The sequence below is a fragment of the Ptiloglossa arizonensis genome, chromosome 5, assembly GCF_051014685.1.
Source record: "Ptiloglossa arizonensis isolate GNS036 chromosome 5, iyPtiAriz1_principal, whole genome shotgun sequence".
Lineage (NCBI taxonomy): Eukaryota > Metazoa > Arthropoda > Insecta > Hymenoptera > Colletidae > Ptiloglossa > Ptiloglossa arizonensis.
The window spans coordinates 17090493-17110924 of NC_135052.1; the positions used below are offsets into that span (position 1 = coordinate 17090493).

The window sequence follows — 20432 nt, forward strand, 5'->3', positions numbered from 1 at the left end:
CGAATCCTGATGTTGCAAAAACAAAATTCTCGAATTGCACGTGTCGCGTAGAATCGCCCGACGGGACGAGCTCGCGATGGAACCCCGAACCGAAACGCGTTGGTCCCCGTGCGAGTGATTCGCACGTCCGAAGTGTTCTAATTAAATCCTCCACGGTCAGGGGAGTGTTTCAATAGTCGTCGAACGAAGTTTCAACGTAGCAACGTTCTCTCACGGAGGAAGCAAGGCTAAAAGAGGCGGGGAGGAATCCGTATTCTTCATCAATCGAGATCGGGTAGCCCACCGGTGGAGCTGAAGCTGTCCCTCGAATCCTTTTGGGCGCGCTCGAAATGGCTGCCGGGCGATGTGTCTTTCATATGGTTATCGAAATTCAGAAAGTCCGAACCGCACGGGCTACAGGCCTGCATAGTGATTTGGAAATGATTCTCGGTTTCAACGGTCTACGAACAATCATTATTCTAGGCTGATTTATTACTTGGAGCAAGAAGCTGTCCGGTACGCCGTTTTCGGTGATCTGCCTTTCTAAGCGGGGCGATGAAATCACCGTGCCGTCGTCCGCGCTGTTGCAAAGTCCTCCCGCGCTGTCCATGATCTTCGAAAAGACGATCATTTTTTATCCCACCGAGCACAACCGTCGCAGACTTGCGGAATTTTTAACGTTAACCCGACTGATCTATAAGTAACCCTTTACGGTCGTGCGTCCGCTCTCAGCCACCACAGCAAGGAACCATACTGATCTTATACTTTGTTCAACTATGTATCGGTTACATGTATCATTTTCTCAGAACGAACTTGAATGTCTAAAGAATCTGTTCGCGAAGCGATACGATGCTCCTATCAAAGATAACGAAATCCAGTAGAGAGGAAAGGGTTAATGATTTTCTTTAATGGAAAACTGCATGTATCGCGGCACTATGAAGATGTGAAAAGTAAAGATTGTTCCGTATGTTCAGACGAAATTAATTATTTTTGCGATACGTGTAGTCGAGAAAGACATACAGGGCTGTACTTAGAGTTGGACATACAGTTGGAGAAAGATACCACACGATGGAGAACTATAAAATGTAATTTTTACGTAAAAACGTTGCATTAAGACACATTTTTCTATGAACGTATATCTAAAGTTAACAAAAGAATTAATAAATCTTGTTTATCCTTCGTAATCTTAAATGTTATGTGTCATTGCTTTTTCAAGGGAAATTAATTCCGGTTGGTACGACACCCATGTCCAAATTTAATACGACCGCAAAGGGTTAAAGACGGTAGATTTTTATTCATTTTTAAAGGCATCGTTTAAAGAGATGTCGAGACAAAGACCATTGTAAGAGATAAAGATCATTTAAAGATAAATAATCACTGGGACGATTGATTATCAAGATTCATTGTCTTCGCGCGATTGTGACTTGTGACCAGAATGACGATTGTAATATTATGATGATCCATGTCGGTTACGATGCTCGTGATAATTGTAGTGATTTATGGTGACTGTGACGATTACGATTATAGCCATTATGGGGATTACAATGATCGTATCGATGTCTGGTAGGATGATTGTAATAGTTACGATGGTCGATGAACATGATCGCGATTATAATCGGGATTGATTGTAAACAACGACGAGAACAATCTTGATAACAGTGTGATCTGGCACGATGTGTAATATTTCTCCCATGTTTCCAATATTGGTCGAATCGGCATCAGTGCATCGGTTACGTGACACGTCACTTTGTCAATTTACGTTTGGCGTACGAAGATACGCGAGCTCGCAACCGAAACGTTTCTTTTCGCGCAAACAGAAAGGATGAAGACGAGGACGAAGAAAGGAAACTTTTGAAGGAAAACTTGCTCTTTAATCAGTGACATTATGCATACGGTAAACGGGGTCGTGTCACCTCTAGTTTTCGTAGAGTTCACTGAAAACAATGAACAAAAGCAAACTGAGACCGTGATCTTCGTTAAACACCTAAAATTTCAGTTTTCGGAGTAAACCAAACTGTCTGAAACAAATTTAGCGAACACGTAGGATCAGAAATATAAAATTCGTACAGTGACTCGACAGATCTCTTTCTCGCGATAAAGAGAATCAAATTTTCCGTTTCGAATAAACGTTGAATTAAATGTTCGTCGAGGAACACAAATACCGTGCAAAACAATAATACGATTAACGAGCGATTAAATCGAAGCGAACCGTAAAGTTTCTTACCAGCTTGGTTTTCTCCTCGACAACCTCCACGACATTGCCATCCTCCGTGCTGGTAATAATCCCTGTTCCTAACTTTTTCCCCAGAATTTTTACTTCCTTCCTGCATCCACCGGAAGCGTTGACGATGTTCGTATCGCAACCATTCGTGTTCGAGGCGGTGTTCTTCAGAAACTGTTCGTACGGACTGAGTAATTTCATGTCCGAGTACTGAGGGGCCATGATCTCTTGCGTGTGGTTCTTCGGGCCCAAGATTTTCACTTCGCCCAAACCGGCGAACAATTTCGACGACGGTAGACAATTCATTTTGTTGCCGAGAACCTTCGTGAGAAATTTCAACGAACAAGTGAAACCGTTCGAAGCGTTTCTTCGATTTTCAAACCACCTCGAATGAAACTCTGAAGCGTTACCTTCGTTTTCTGATGTATCGAACCTAGAAGTTTCAAATCAGCTTGACTGATGGATATTAAACCCGGATCGGACTCGTTGTCCTCGAATACGGGTAATTTCATTTTCGATTCGTAGACCGAGTGATGGTCATCCATGGTCGAATTGCCAAGAATGTTCAGGTCCTCCGCTAAGCTCGTGTTGCTCTTCAGGTACGGAAGCGTTTCGCTCAGAATTGACAAGGACGGATGGCTTTTCAGTAACATGGAAGATATCGAAGGCTGGGACGAGTTCGAGAGAGTCGAAATGTCGCTACGATGGCTGAGAAGGCTCGTTAACTCCTGCTGGTTCGATGGTACTCCTCCCATGCCTGAAACAACACTCGATGAAACCTGTTTCGAACGATTTTTAACGTAACTCGAGGTGAACGCTTTCCATTTGCGATAGGAACACGTCACCGATTATACCTGTTCTCCTTTCCAACGAATTCGAACTACTCGTAATTACGATAACAATGCAAACTTTCACGTTGATCTAAACTCCTTTCTCGGTTCAAAGAAAGCCATTACTCGAAGCATCAATTCCCCTCGTTAAATCTCCGCGTTCCGTCAAACAGATTGAAAAAGATTCTAAAAGCTTCTTTTCCTTAAATCTATCTTTCGTCTCTCGTAAATGCGCGATACACTTTTAATAATAAAACTTTCTCGGGCGGTATAAACTGTCCCCTTAATTTAAAAATTGTTCTTCGTTTTAATAACGTCAAGCGTACCGAAATACGACGTAACTTATCGAGCGAATTTAAAAATGATACGAAACGTTAGCAAGATCGTTCGAATTCGTAACGGGTACGTAAGACAATTTTGCTCGAATTTAATCTGCAGATGTATACCTTCGTCTTCGTGTTCGTTGACAGCAACTCCGCCGTCCATGGACAAAGCTTTCGAACCCAGGATTAAATCATCGATTTTAGGTTGCGAGAGGAAACTAATACCGTCGACGAAACGATCGTCAAGACCCTTGCTGTCGAGAATTCTGATGTCCTTGTCCTCCAGAATCTCGATGCTGTCCATCGGCATGGATTTCTGCGCCGATGCCGAGTCAAGTACCATGATCTGATTATCGGAATCCCCGATGATGACGTCCCCGTTGCCGCGCATGTTCACCACATTGATTGCATCCGCTTCCTCGCCGTCTAGGATCGTCACATCGTGAGAGTTCTGCGCCATCAAGTCGCGGGCTTCGCTGTTCGTCATCACCTGTAACGAAAGGGACGATAAAAATCGAACGACTGCGAAGGAAATTTCATTTGACGCGACTCTCACGGAGTATATCGACGATATAATATACATCATGGAATACATCGGCGATATAATATACATCACGGAGTGTATCGGTGATGGAACATGTATCGCGGAGTCTGTCGGTGATGTAGTGTACATCACGGAGTACATCGATGATATGGTATATATCACGAAATACATCGGTGATGTAGTGTACGTACATCACGGAGTACATCGATGATATAGTATATATCACAAAATACATCGGTGATGTAACATGTACCACGGAGTCTATTGGTGATATAGTGTACATCACGGAGTACATCGACGATATAATATATATCGCGGAGTGTATCGGTGATGGAACATGTATCACGAAGACTATCGGTGATGTAGTGTACATCACGGAGTACATCGATGATATAGTATATATCACGAAATACATCGGTGATGTAGTGTACATCACGGAGTACATCGATGATATAGTATATATCACGAAATACATCGGTGATGTAGTGTACATCACGGAGTACATCGATGATATAGTATATATCACGAAATACATCGGTGATGTAGTGTACATCACGGAGTACATTGATGATATAGTATATATCACGAAATACATCGGTGATGTAGTGTACATCACGGAGTACATTGATGATATAGTATATATCACAAAATACATCGGTGATGTAACATGTATCGCGGAGTCTATTGGTGATATAGTGTACATCACGGAGTACGTCGGCGATATATAATATATATCACGAAGTGTATCGGTGATGTAACATGTATCACGAAGTCTATCGGTGATGTAGTGTACATCACGGAGTACATCGATGATATAGTATATATCACAAAATACATCGGTGATGTAACATGTATCACGGAGTCTATTGGTGATATAGTGTACATCACGGAGTACATCGACGATATAATATATATCGCGGAGTGTATCGGTGATGTAACATGTATCACGAAGTCTATCGGTGATGTAGTGTACATCACGGAGTACATCGATGATATAGTATATATCACGAAATACATCGGTGATGTAGTGTACATCACAGAGTACATCGATGATATAGTATATATCACGAAATACATCGGTGATGTAGTGTACATCACGGAGTACATTGATGATATAGTATATATCACAAAATACATCGGTGATGTAACATGTATCGCGGAGTCTATTGGTGATATAGTGTACATCACGGAGTACGTCGGCGATATAATATATATCACGAAGTGTATCGGTGATGTAACATGTATCACGAAGTCTATCGGTGATGTAGTGTACATCACGGAGTACATTGATGATATAGTATATATCACAAAATACATCGGTGATGTAACATATATCGCGGAGTCTATCGGTGATGTAGTGTACATCACGGAGTACATCGGTGATATAGTATATATCACGAAATACATCGGTGATGTAGTGTACATCACGGAGTACATCGATGATATAGTATATATCACAAAATACATCGGTGATGTAACATATATCGCGGAGTCTATCGGTGATATAGTATATATCACGGAGTACATCGGTGATGCAATATATATCACAGAATAGAGCGATGATGTAAACTACAAAATTAAAAGCTACTATAAAATACATTTTACAAGTTCCACGCTTTACCGCTTACGAGTACCGAGGCTTTAACGCTCATAAACCCCACTGATCCAAAGATCACGAACTAAAACAACATTTTCCCCCTAGTGTCTATCACTAAACCTCTCGTATTCGAATCATCGAAGAGAGATACGGAAAACCCAAATCTCCGATTTCCAATAATTTCAAGGATGACTTTACTCTTGAGCCGTTTTCGCTGTTAAACTTCAACTCATTCGCAAAGTATTTAAATGCCCCTGGTATCATCAGTAGTCAGATTTAAGTGTCCTGCAAGAAGTCAAAAGTGCGCGCAGACGTTTAGAATACCGTACAAAATTAAATAAAAAGTATTTTACGTTGACCACTGTAACATCGCGAGTTGTACTCGTTGTACGAGTACAGTTATATGCTCCAAATGATTCGAATGGGTTGGATCGACCCAGTGATCGATAAGACTTGTCCGCGTTATCTACCAAACGGAGGTCAAAATGTCATCGAACGATCGCGTAAAGTATCAAAGTATCGAAGACTACCTCAACACCAGGATCGAGAACAATACATTGCAATCGCGAGGTTCGTGTTATTAAGTGCTCCGCTACAAACTGCTTACTCATAGTCGTCGATCGAACGCCCATGTTTCGTCAAATTGCCTCTCGAAGAAGCGGGAGAAGAAACCAATGGGGGGTCGCGCGAAAGAAACCCTAGAAACCCGCGCTACCCGGCTGAACATAAATACGAAAATCATAATCGATCCGTTCATCACCTCGTAACGACCATCCTCGGTGGCGCGCACGAATTGTATTCCACCCTGGGCGGCCAGTTCCAGCAACTCGTTGCAATCCTCCATCGCTGAGGATACAACAGGACCATTCTGGCGATCTGGCTCGTTTCTGGGTGGCTCGCTGTACGTGAACTGAGAATCCAATGCCGTGAGCAGGCTCTCTGTCGACAATGCACCAAATAAAGACCACATTGTCGCGACAGTTCGAAAAACATCGCCGCTTTAACGAGCCAATTATTGGCGGACGACAACTCCGGCCAGTCTTGGTGCAAATGCGTCCCGACCGGAATTATCGAGCCAACATCGTATCGCAACACGATCGGATCACCGGGACCGTCGAGAACGGTTCACGACAGGGAGTACAGTGATTAAATCTTATAGGATGCTTCGCTCGCGAGAAGTGTGCAACGATTTTTACACACGCGTGGAAAGCTTCCGGGGAGGGGAAAATAATAGCACAGAACCATCACGTTTCGCTAGACAACCCCCAAGAATATCTCTAAAAATGGACTCAAAGTACGTAATTTTGATGCTCGAAAGATCCGTGGACAACCTCCGCAAGGAATACTGCGAGGTACTCGAGGCACGCTCGAGTGGAAGAACGATGGCTCTTTGAAGATACAAGGTACATCGCGTTTAAGGGAATGGTGTCCTAAAACACTTGACTGGTACTCAAGCGCGCGACGCTCCTCACAGGCCTCTTGTCCACAGGTATCGAAATCACGTGCTTCGGAGCCATTTTCAAGTGTATTTCTAGCTGGATATCGTGTTAAACCCTTCGGTGCTCCGAATGCTTGTACGCGATCGGTGGGCCTCGTGCGGCGAACGCCCATAGGCGGTCACGGGGTAGGCTCCGTGAACGCGATCATTGGATTTCCGCACACGGAAGGGTGCACACGGTACGCAAACTTTCGAACTTCGGTACCGACGTAATCGAAAGTGGTATCGTTCGATTCCTCTCTGTGCAAGCTTTCCATAGGTATGTAGAAATCACTGTACATTCTTAACCCTTTGCACTCAAAGTTTTTCTACTATCAGAAACTAGCACCTCGATCAAACATTTACATTTCAACATTTCGTATACATATGTTTACATCTTACAAGAAAGGAGTAATTGAATTTTAATTTCAATTCCAATTTGGAAAACCAAATTGGAGAAAGTACACCGAATTAAGTGGCGATCGAGGATCCCCTCTCGAGTGGAAAAGGTTAAACCCAAATTGTCCATTACAATTCTCTTTCTTTTATAACAAAAAAAACAAATTTTGAATTTTGCTTACGATTTCCTTTCTTCGACGATAAACAAAATTTGGAATCTTTTCTAAAAGCTTCTGTCTATTAAAAATTCCCTTTCTTTGAGAACAAAGAATTTTGAATTTTGTCAGTAACAAATCCCTTTCTTCGTCGACAAAAAAATTTTGAATTCTGTCAGTAACAAATCCCTTTCCTCGACGACAAAAAAATTCTAAATTTTCCCCGTAACGATTCCACTTTATTTTGTTTAACGACAAAGAAAGAATATTGTTTCGAGTCTTCTCCCGAAGATACAGAAATCCTCACCGTGTTCATTTTCGGGTCCAGGTGGTTCGACGATGAAATTTATCTTCCCGTTGGGATCCAAATTCTGTATAACGGTGGCCACGACCGGCACCTTGATCTGTACAGCCTTGATCCGGTCCATGTCGACCGCGATCGTCGGACTCAGAGTCATCTTTCCCGCCATTCGTAAATCCTCGGCCGTCGCTGGCGTGAGTATCTAAAACAACCGAAGTGATCCGTACGGAATGTTAATTTCAACGTAGGCAACGATCCGTTGCCAGTGAATAATCCCTGAAGAAGCAAATCTGTGTCAATTTGATCCGCCCGAGACGTATCTGTGGTGATTCTTAGTCCGAGTTAAGTGGCGTTCAATGAGAATTGAAAGATTTTACATTTTTGTGAGTTCCAGTTGGAGAGACTTTCACGAGGACAGGAATTCCCTTGGCAGGTTTGAAGAGGGCAAACGGTGTTTGACCCTCGAGAAGCGCCATCTCCATTGCCTTCGTGTCGATCTTGTCGATCACCACGGACTCCATGACATCCGGCTTTCAAGAAATACAGTTCAACAGGCTTTATTATCACGTTTGTTCCCGCTGCTCCTTGCACCGTAGCTCGCGAAAACGTTATCGTATCGTTACTATTAACACGTTCACCTGATCCACGATGTTTTACGAACCCAGGAGGTTCGTCGTTTCCTGGGAAACGCAAACGACGCCCAATCCTGTTCAACGGGGTGGCGAACGTGTTAACGAACGTACGGTGTACCGATTTTGAGTTCATCGTACGATCGAACGTGGCGCAGAGTTAAATTATAATTAATTGCGATTTAATTCGATAACTGATACATTAGCTGTGATTACTAACCGCGATCATTGGATCTTTGTCCCTAACTTCGATGGTCTGATTGCGATCACCGTTGGGCAATTGCACGATCCTGACATTCTTGCTGGAAGTTGATTGTTATTAAATACCGTGCAACAAATGGTTCGTGGAATGATTTGAGGACTTGTCGAACAAATGGTACGGGAAATGTTAAACTTTGGAGGCATGCGGTCCTTGTTAACTCGAACGAGACAGTCTTGGCACGGAATCATGCGTTCGTGAGTTAGGAGACGGTGGATGGTTACTCGCGGGCACAACGAAAGAGTGTAACACACGGTACAACGATTAGAAATATTGTTAAGGAACTAGGAAACTACGTTTTGGATCTTCGAATCTAACGTAAGCATCCTCGAAGGAGGCATCTGACTGAACACGTGCTAATTAAATTATCCGTATCGAACCGAATTGTAAATTTATTCGAAAAGTTACTTTCAGGGTGCACGTGAGAGTGGACAAAAATTCATTCGAGGGTGAAAAAAATTTAATCAAGAAAGCACGTGAAAAATAAAAAGTGAACGGGGTGGGGCTAGCTTTCCACACGATGGGGGTAGCCTCTCGTTGAGTTTTTCTCACAATTGTTCGGGTCGGTGTGAAAGAGATCGAGTGACCGTACAAGTTTCAGAATCAGTTTCAAAGGAAACAACCATCTGTCATATATCTACCAACCGAGTGTATTCTCGAACTACACGTGGAGTTTTCGCACCCAAGACCCGCGGTATGATTATGTGATACGAGTGAGAGTGATTCAGAGTGCACAACGATCGAAGAGCAGATTGCAATTTCTTGCAATTCGTTAGCCGTGTGAAAGTGTCGCGAGTTGAAGCCAGAGAGTCGGTGCAAAAGCTGATTAGAGAATCGATAAAAAGGTGAATAGAACAAAGAATGCAATGCGTGTTTAATTTGGCATAGTTTCGTTAGTCGAGCAATTGACTGTTCAACATTTCTAGGCATGTATTGCGGGGAGAAAGAAAAATCAGTCCTATAAAAAATTACTTATCACATCGATGATACTTCTATATTTTATATTATGTAATTGTATATAGTATAAAATATTTTTATATTATACAATTTTATATAGTACAAAATATTTTTGTATTATACAATTTTATATATTACAAAATATTTTTGTATTACATAATTTTATATAGTATAAAATATTTTTGTATTTTATAATTCTTCCTGTATCTTCGTGAGAATAAATAAAAAAAAAAAAAAGAAAACAATCGAACAAGGTCGTGTTTGGACTCCTTTTCATCGAAAAGACCATACGAATCGATTATTATTACTACTGCGAAGATATAGAGAAAAATATAAAAAATTCATGTCAGTGTTGAACGTCACACCGCCAAGTTCGATACCGCTTTGAGGCTTCGATCGTACGGGATCGAATTTCCAGATATCGATACTGCGACTGTGTCGTACTGAACTGACTCACTGGCGTTGTATCTCGTTCATTCTCGACGTTATATCCCGTTCAGTCCTCATAGAGCGGCTCGTTTGACTTCTACCTATTCCCAGAATAAATTCTGGCTCGCGTCTCGACTAACAATATTTGCCGATCCCTCTTTTTAATCTTTAAACTACGCGTTACTGTAACACAGTGTCTCCCAACCATTTTGGACCAACGATGAGGTAAGATTTACTACATCGTAGTAGACTTTCGCATACGTTTCCGTTTATCATCGAAGAAATTCTATGAAACACAATAGAGCCGAGTGTAATTTAAAAGAATGTATTTATTTGACGAAAATTATTAAAAATATGATAAATTCTAAAAATAGAAAACATTTCCACAGATACACCCGAGACACTCGCGATGCACAGTGTGTACATTGGTTGGAAAACACTGCTGTAACACATTTCAAGTATACCTTTCGTTACTACGGGTGTATATACAGAGTATTACCAAATTACCAGAGTGATACAAATCGAAAGATGGTCATTCTGCATGAAAAAATAAGTCGAAAACGTAGAGTGACTTTTTTTCGCACGGAGCTCCATTTTCGAATAAATCAACGTCAAAGATTCATCGAGCAGTGTACACTGGACTCTGTTACGTACAGTTGTTTTTTAGTTACACAAACAATACCAATGTTTAACTTGTTACCATATCCGACTCGAAAAGTAATTTTACTTCAATGTTCGTCCCCTGGTAACTAAAACAAGACCTCGAAACAACAATTCGAGTAGCACAATAATATTCTTCGAACACGAGTGATATCGTGTGCATCGTGCAAGTGCATCCGTACTCCACGTATACTAAACATCGATCTATTCCGAAACGAAGCGCTCTGTACGAAGAAATATCACTCCTCGACTTATTTTTCCACGCATCCACCTTCTCTCGACTTTTGACACCAGTTCGACGATAATTGCTGCAAAATTATTTAAAATTCCATCGTAACGAAAACGTTGATAACCGGTGAGCAATTTTTCTTTCTCCCTGGAATACAGGACCCGTATCGAATTCGCGCGCTACGATAACAGAGAGACAGAGCGCCGGGGAGAGCCTGCCTGCTTTGCTCTCAGGTACAGGTTCGAGGAGTGCCATAAAAGATCAGAGTGGATCACTTTACGGGAGAAGAATGGAAAGGAGGTGAGAAGTAACGTCAGTTTTCCCGCTGACTGAAAAATCCAACATTCCGGCCGCGTGCATTCATCGACGCAAAAAGGTCTGTCTGTCGGTGAACGAATTAAGCGTCATTCGCGACGTCTACCTACTTTCTTATGACGTTCGGATCGTTCATTCCGGGCTGCGCGGCGGTAGGATGTCGATACTTTATGCCGTGCTTGTACTCCTCGTGCGATCTCAAAGAGAATCGACGCGGAAACTCTTTGCCGCAGATTCCGCACACGTACTGCATTTTCTCCGCGTGTGCGTGCGCTTTGACCTTGTGGCAGACCAAATTCGACATTTGATTGAAGCCTTTGCCGCAAAGCTCGCATTTGTACGGCCTCTCGTTCGTATGAGTAAACACGTGGTTCCTCAAATTGCCTGACAACGAAACGGGTATTTAGCCATTAGTGCTTGTTATCGTTTTGTAGCGCATCATACAAAGCGATTCCAGATATTCGGACTGCTCGTAACCCGTGTACAATTTCAACGTCGCTACGAGGGAGAATTTAATGCAGAGAAAGAAAAAAAAATGGTGAAACGAGATTCCGGGAGAGGGGAAAGAAAAAAGAGAAAAAAAATAAGAAAAATGGTGAAAGAGACACGTGTGAAGATCGTACGGAGAATTGTTACCTTTTTGGTGGAATCCCTTCCCACAAACCTGACATTTGTGCGGCTTGTGCTCCGAGTGTGTTTTCCGGTGAGAGATCAACGTGGACACTCTGCAAAACGTATAAACGATGTTTAATGAAGAACGATGGGTTGGGATAATTCCGAGCACTTTTTAAAAATTGAAATTAAATCCTTGATTGTTAACACGTTGATCACCAGGTTGGTTTTCCATATTTTACGATGTTCTCGATGATATTTTTGTTCAGAGTGTGCGTATAAAGCAGAAAGGATCATTTTTCGATGTATTTGTTATTTTATGGCATCGAAACGGTAGTGTTGTTTAAAAATTTACGAGTATTCTATTCTTGTGAACCCTTTGAAGAAATATGAGTTTGGAGCACCGATTATCAGTTAACCATCACAGGATTCAACGTGTTAACATTGCGAACAAAAAATCCTAACGTTATAATAATTGCCACAATTGTGAATCAGACACTTGGGAACAACGTATTGAAAATACGAAACGTTAGTTTAAATTTGAAAGAAGACAAAGTGTCATTCGTAGATCAAGTTTAGAAAAGACAGAAACATTGCACGTAATTGCCTGTTAGCATTTTCAAGAGGTAAGAGACTTACTTTAAAACAATTTCAAACGTCTATTCAATAAGTTTGACTAAATGAAAATCGTGACGTACACTTAACTTCAAAAATATTTTATTCGGAGTTCTTTCTACGATCACCACCATACTGCGATTATTATGTAATTATCGAACAGTGTATTATTTAATATCGTATAAAATATCAACAATGTTTCCAAGTCGATTCGTCACCGCAGTATAGAGCGTACCGTGAGCCATCGAAATAATAAAAATAAATACAATACGATAAAACGAAACCGTGAATACCCAGTGATCGAAATTACGCTACTTTATCCCCAGATCTGAACGAAGTTTCACCGAAATTCCCCTAGAAAACACGCGCGTTAACACCGTACGATGTAAATCGCATCTAGAATAGAGAAAACGAGCGAGAATTAATTGTTCGCGTACAGAGATTCGCGAGCTTCGTAAACCGAAACGATTTCAATCAAACTCATCGCTACAACAGTTTTAAGTGCACTCGTTTAAGGGCCACGCTTTGTTAAAATTAATGTATAGAAAGACAAAAATGTCACGCTCGTTAAAAATCTCTTCGCGCGTTTCGTACAATCGTGCGTTTGCAATTTTGTGTCGCGATTCAAAACGCTAATGAGCTACGTGCTTGTACGCGAAATTATTATTATTATTTCTTTTTTTTTCTCCAGAGAGAGATACAGAAAGAGAGAAATATTCTAGTTTTAATTTCTATGCACGCGTTATTCGTTGAAAACGTCTCGAATCTTCGAATCGAGCTTACGGTGAACAGTACGGCCGCCATTGCGCGCGATCGAGAAGTTACACGAAACCGAGCACTAGTCAGAATGAAGTGTCATGAAGGAATTGCGTATCGATTCGCAACTTGCTGACCTGTTGAAAGTTTTCTTGCAAAATTCGCAGACATACGGCCTGGCGTCGCTGTGTATCGCCTTGTGCTGGCTCAGTGTCGATAACTGACGGAAAGCTTTGCCGCAAGCCTCGCATTTAAAGTTTCTCTCGTCGGTGTGAGTCGGCAAATGTCTCATCAAGGTGTACTGATGCCGGAACTCCTTCGAACCTAGTTCGAATATTAAGCTTGGACCACTTTTCTCGAGTGTTTCACTGACTGGCAGTTGTATCGGGCAGAGAATCTCTCCTTACCCTCGGTTTAAGAGAACGATACTTTATATTTAGGAAAGATAATAGTTCAGAGAGAGTAGGAATGTAACTCTTTTCACAGAAAATTTCGAAAGGTAGATTTTAGATTCTAATCCCTACGTATGGGGAATTAAATTTTGATACTCCGAAGTTGTTACGGTCGCGACGAAATGAATGAACAGCTCCAAGTCACCGATGGGTTATTTCTACTACAGTAGTACCAGGTTTATGGTCTATCTTTATTCGTGACGGTTTTAAGAAGTGTTTTTTTTTTCGCAGAGTATCACCTCGGTATTGTTTGTTTAAAATTAATAAATGTACACAAGTCAAGTATCATTGTCTCACTCAATATTTTTAGTTGTGATTGTTTACCCATCCCGAGACGAGTAAACATTTCTGGAACGTGTACCTCCAGCGATAACAGTCCAGATATAGTCCCGACCCGCGGACCGTAAACCTGACACACTGTATTTATATAATTTCACTGATCTATCGGTGTAGAAAGTTTCTTGTTTCTCAAACAGAGAATCCGACGTAACGTGTATCTAACGTAAACTGTAATGTGACCTTGAGCGGTCAATTCATTTCGTCGCGACTACAAATAGCTCGCGATTGAAGGAGAGCAGAGAAAGTTTAAGAGGGAAACTACGTATCGATAAATATTACTATTCGGGGGGATAATGTTTTTTAAATTTCTGATACGAGTGTAAGCTTTAAAGTCAACATTTTAGAAAGTGTTTCGAATCTTGGTCTTTTGTTAGAAAATTACTCACAAATTCCGCACTCCCAGATTTTCAGTGTTTTGCCGTCCCGTTTCAGATACTTCACGAAATGAAGCTTCGATCTTGGATCGTCTTTATCGATTAGACGTGTGGAGGACGAGGAGGGGCCTTCGACGACCGGATGCGAATACACCATTACATTGTCCTCGGGTGCATTGACGTTTTGGTCCAAGATCTGAAACAAGCGAGTACTGGAAAAGTTTGTGATAAAATACGAAGAGTGAAACGCAAGGATAAAATACCAACGCATTATTTTTCAAGAAGAAATTCGTAATGTATGTGTTCGCGACGATGAAAATAATATTTGTCGAAATACATATTTTTACCTTGTATTTAAAATCATCTTTTTCGAGTAATTTGGTTACAGATCCATCGATATTGATTACCTCGGAGTCTATAGCGACATCCAGATTCATGCAGTCGTTCTAAAAATATTAATTTTTTTTTTTTGGTTAGTATCTGTAAAAAATAGAATATGTACAAAAAAATATAAAGAAAATTTTACACTACAATACGATCGTACTGCATTCTATTCGAACGATTTATTAACCGAATAACTGAAAATAATACGAGATAATGATAAAAAATTTAATATTAATATTAAATGATATGTTTATCAATTATGTAAAAAAGTAGAGACCATTTCGTTTAAAAAGTCCAGTTTCAAATAAGCCTTTTTATTTATTTTACGTTTTAACCCACGATTTTGAAAATCCCCCTGAAAGAAATAAACATAGAATTATATTAATAGTTACCTGAATCAACTGATGATCATTAGTGGGTGGCAATCCCGGTACAACGGTGACATCGTTCCTTCCCTCGGAATCTCCAGTCTCTTCTTTCACGTAAACTTCATAAACACTAACAATTCAGTAACGTTAACTTAACTATATTCGTTACTCCGTTTCGTGAACGCAAAATTAAAAAATTGCGTTCTCAAGGTTAAGATAAAATACTAAAAAGAATGTTCTCTCTGATAAAAGCGTCAACTTTATATTATAGAAAAACCTTGAAATTTACACAAGCGTAAAAGATTAAACTTAATGACCATTTTAAAGAATTGGGCACGTGTTTCGAGTAACAACATTCTGAAATAATATCAGATGTATAATTATTCGCAATTGAATCTTTACAGAAAAGATCAACACTTCTTTAATTTTTTTTTTCCACCTCGATCCTATTCTTTACTCCGAAAGGATAAAAACATAAACATTAAGTCGCGAAAATAGAGTTCGTACTCTGAATTTGACAATATTTTGTGTAGCTGTGCATCGCGAGGGGTCGTTCAATTTACAAACCCTCCAGGAGGCTTACGTAGGCTTATTACCAAAAATAAAATAAAAAACTGTTCTATTGCTCCACGGAGCTCTGTTTAATTAAACGGAGTCGCCGTGTTAATTTAAAATTTCGCAAACATCTTCAGCAGAATAAAAGAGAAAGAAAATCGAGGATTAAAGCACGGACTAAATCTGGTTACGGTATAATCACTTAGGTCTAACCCAGACCTAACCCTGATGCATGTAAATGGTTTAAGCTCACCTGATGACCTCGTCTGAAATGGAACGGGAAAATTGCACCTGCGAATCGTCGTACTGGGTCTCCCCTGCAAGGTTCAACAACGTTTCATGAAAATTCTACATCTTGTTTTAGCAATAATAATTCCACCGACACGGAGAGCTTAGCCTGACAGTTCTGAAGAAGACGTTAGATTCTCGATGAAAAACGAATAAATTTATGATACGAGAAGAATCCACATTATTCAAATTTTTGTATCATAAACTACTCACAGAACAAATTTCAATGGGTAAAAGCTACTCGACACCTCAGATCGACGATTAAACGATTTGAATATGTTACAGAAAATACTATTTGCCACTACAGTGTTTATTTATATTTCGTTGAGTAACTCTCGATTCTTCTTCAAATCTATCGTGAGAAAATGGCTGCTCGCAGCTCGGCCATCTTGAAAAATGTACATAGCAGGCAATGTAGAAAAATTCAATATTTTCAACATCGTAAAAACTACATATACAATTACGTGGACGATTCAGTGTCTACAAATTGCAAGTGGAAGAAAATCGAGAGTAATACCAATTTATTGTACAATCTATCGGAAACATAATTTTTTCTAAAGCATATATACGTAGACTCTCTTCTTCCTTTTTTAATTCATAGGTAAAGATGTCGAAGTTGTGCAGGTTTATTGTAAACAGTTTTCCACAAAATGGAAACTCGTAATAGGGAACATTGTTAAACGATTGTGTACGAGATAACAGTATTTCTCCCTCGAAAGTCTTAAGTCGAAGAATAAACAGACAGCTCGCGTATATTGTTAACACAAAGCACGTCAGATTCTTTCTGAAAAGAGCGAACACATAATTCTTGTATTCTTAATGCCTCTCGTGACGAAGTAATCTCTTTCTCACTTTTTATTTATTTAATAACCCATTTCCCGGCTCCAGCTAACGTTACGTCGGCAAATTTTTTATGCTCTTTACGAAATTTGATCGTAGCCAAGTAAAAGCATCGATAATGGGATCGAATGAATAAATGGGCATTACCCATTTTATATTGATTCTAAGCCAGAACAACTCCGTGTTATCATTTTTAAGCCTCGATACGATCATTCCACTCCCATTTTTCTTATACGAAATCTGTATAAATATTAAAAACTATACGTCACTTAATGGTCGCTCGTCAAGGATAAAAAATAAATCAGGATAATCTCTTGCATTTAATAAATAACGTAAATATCGTAAAACTATTGTACAATGTACACTATTGGAAATATAATGAAAATATTAACTATTGAAAATATATTGAAAATATTAACTATTGAAAATATATTGAAAATATTAACTATTGAAAATATATTGAAAATATTAACTATTGAAAATATATTGAAAATATTAACTATTGAAAATATATTGTACAATATATACCGTTTAATAATTGCATTGTTAAAAAAAAATAGACCGTATCGATCTTACCGTACTACTTTTGCACATTGTTGAATTTATTTCATTAATAGATACATCAATTTAACGAAAATACTTGCGCTCGTATCAGCTGGGTATCAATACGGAGTTTTTGAAAAAAGAACGAAGAAATTTATAGTACGATTGTTGGTTCTACGCGATATCTTTTTTCTAGTTAAAACTTTTTAAAGAAAATTTTCTAAAACGTCGCTAAGAGACTTGAACGAAGAAACTTCAAGTAAAGGAGTATTGTTCAAAGCAAAGTGCAGCTCGAATATTGTACATATAATGCAATTTATAATAAAAGGAGTGTACGATAAAATTTGTAATTATTCAAAAAATACTTTTTCGTTTTTAGAGTTTATTACGCGATGATTTTTTGAAAGTCGACGATTGGTCGATTTATAATTCGTAAAAGAATACGAATAGTGTAGTTTTCGTCGTCGTGGAGCAAAATTGAGATTCGTCGTTAGAATCGATTATAAATGGAAGTATCGAACACGCCGCTGTTTGAGAGACACTGATTTAAATGAAACTGATAGATGCAGGTGTCTCTTGTATACAATGTAACGTCGTCGAGCGATGCTTGGTGACCCCGAGACAATGTTGCGTCCAACACAACTGATTCTCGCAGATAATTCCTTTATTGTCTTCTGATCATAAAATTCGACAAAGACGTAAAGATGACACAATTAAAAATATGATTGACGAATTACGAGACGAAATTAATTCTAAATTTGAGAAAAATGTACCGATACTCGTTTTTTCAAACATACGTAAGACTTTAAGGTTGCAATAAAAAAAACGTTCGAAGTTATACAGACATATTTACAAATGTTATAAAAATATCGTGTGAATTTTCGATAAAAAAGTTTGCAAAGACTCGTACCTAATTTTGTTCCTATTTCTCAATTCTTACGTTTCCAGATTAAAATGTAGTAATTAATACAATAATTGATAATAACTAATTTATAGATATTAATATACAGTTGCAGAAGAAGAATATTTAGTAGGAATACAAAAAATTGACTAGTAAATACACTGAACTAAAAATTACACTAAGGTCAATTCTGTTGTAAACGTTATGTATGCACATAGAAATTTTACTCCACGTTCCGAACTCGTGAAATATTGTAAACAATAAACATGAAAAAATCATTTGAAAAATTATTGTTCTATGATCATTTATGTTCAAACATTTCCTTGATTAATGTATATACGTTAACTAAAAGTTAGAAATATCTCACGAGGTGTACATACATTTTTCGAATACCTTCACCTAACACTTTTACAAGTAGAATAACGAAATGATGTATAAACAATAATAAGGTTCTATTACAAAAAAGGCAATGACTCTAATCACTCAAAAAAAAAATACTCTCAAAGAAAATTGATTTTCTATCACAAATTTGTACCTACAAACGGTCTGACTTTGTCCCGTACAATTTCTTCCTACATAAACAATAGAAATAATTAAGCGTCCCTTATCAAACAATCCATCCTGCGTATCAACGATTCGAGCAAACGCAAATCTACCAAAAAATATTTCGCTCTGCCAAACTGTACAACGAGAAACCGACTACCCGAAAATTCCAAATTTATCGTCATCCATCGTTAAACAACACCATAAAATACGATCAAAGTACGATAAAACGTCTCCGAAGATATACCTGAAGCATGATCAAAATCCAAGTTCTTGCAAACATAGAAACATCCACTGCCTCTCTAAATGATCATCGCGATTGACATCGCGAGAAAAAAAACCGTTCGTACAACTCCGAATGCACACATTGCGAAAGTCTCCGAAAAAAAGAAAAAAGGAAAAAAAAATGGATCCCGCGACTCGATCCCAAAAGCAACGACGACTCGTTGGTCCCGCAACTGGTCTCGTTATACGACACGTGGTCGTACCGATTAATCGCGCGCGATTCGCTAAAAGGAATTCCTCGCGATTCGTGCGAGAAATTAACAAACCGTTCCACGGTGGCCATTGCATCGAAACGGAGTGAAACGCGTTGAGAAAAGACTGTCAAAGTGAACGTATTTCGAGGTTCGCGTCGCGATCGGCAGAAGTCCGACAGACATCGTCGGTCCTCGCCTTTTTTCACGGGCTGCAAATAAACGAAAGCCGCCATTATCACAGCTCATTTTTCCTGGACAGAGGCGCGACAGATCGTTGCGATCGGTTGACCGGATAACGATAACTGGCGTACGCGGATTCGTTTGTACCGCGGACAGAGGAGAGAAAGAGAGAGTGAGAAAGAGTGAGTGATGAAACAGGGGAGGAAAGAAATCGGTGTTCCCGTTTTCACGGGCTGGTACTCACAGTTGTATCCTTGGAGAAGGTTATTCTGGGACATTTCTTATCGCAGAGCGTGTGTCAGCTTCGAAACCGAGCCACTTTCCACGTGGACGTCCCGCAGCCTGATTCGCATCGATCGCTAACGAGGAACCGTTTGAGACGGTCCCAAATCGGTTTGGTTTGCCCATATCGCCGCCAAACGGGCAACTTGGGAAACTCGGAGAATCAGGAGCGTGCTTCCAGCCACGGAAGCCCTTTTTCTTAACCTTTGACCTCGCCTGTTCGATTCTTACCAATCGCGATGCGGAGAGAAATTCACGGAGAGAATCATCGAGCGGATCATGGTTCGTAGCATCTAATTGTTAGTCAATTTTCGATCTTTCTCGGTGGGTTGAATTTTGGTATGTTTCGTCGATGTCGATGATTTGTTTCCGGGTTTCTGGTACAGTGATTTTTTTTTAGTAATAGAACGTTTAAAAAACAGAGACATTGACTTATCTTGATGGAAATTCCAAATTACGAATGACAGTAAATTTTAGATGATTAAATTATAATTTTTTTTTTAGTAATAGAACGTTTAAAAAGCAGAGACACGGGCTTAGCTTGGTGGAAATTCCAAGTTACGAATGAAAATTATAATTTTCATTGTGCGAACGGATTTTGAATAATCGTTTGGAAC

At 39.6% G+C, this 20432-nt stretch overlaps 1 protein-coding gene and 1 long non-coding RNA gene across 3 annotated transcripts; one reads left to right on the forward strand and one right to left on the reverse strand.

The window, feature by feature from the left end:
* Positions 1-260: 260 nt before the first annotated feature.
* Positions 261-19811, reverse strand: LOC143147112 (uncharacterized). The gene is made up of 17 exons (XM_076312046.1): positions 19778-19811; positions 16013-16076; positions 15229-15334; positions 14800-14898; positions 14465-14648; positions 13425-13611; positions 11941-12029; positions 11415-11688; positions 8676-8757; positions 8204-8356; positions 7833-8028; positions 6255-6433; positions 3477-3843; positions 2611-2957; positions 2204-2521; positions 476-592; positions 261-401 (listed from the first exon to the last, which is right to left on the reverse strand). Exons 1-17 carry the CDS (start codon positions 19809-19811, stop codon positions 261-263), a joined length of 2937 nt encoding a protein of 978 aa, XP_076168161.1.
* Positions 10218-14971, forward strand: LOC143147113 (uncharacterized). 2 transcript variants are annotated; one of them, XR_012992169.1, is made up of 4 exons: positions 10218-10325; positions 11148-11289; positions 14511-14748; positions 14841-14971. It is a non-coding gene; the product is annotated as an uncharacterized LOC143147113 (long non-coding RNA). The 2 variants fall into 2 exon arrangements; XR_012992170.1 differs by lacking the exons at positions 10218-10325; positions 11148-11289 and adding an exon at positions 12316-12542.
* Positions 19812-20432: the final 621 nt, after the last annotated feature.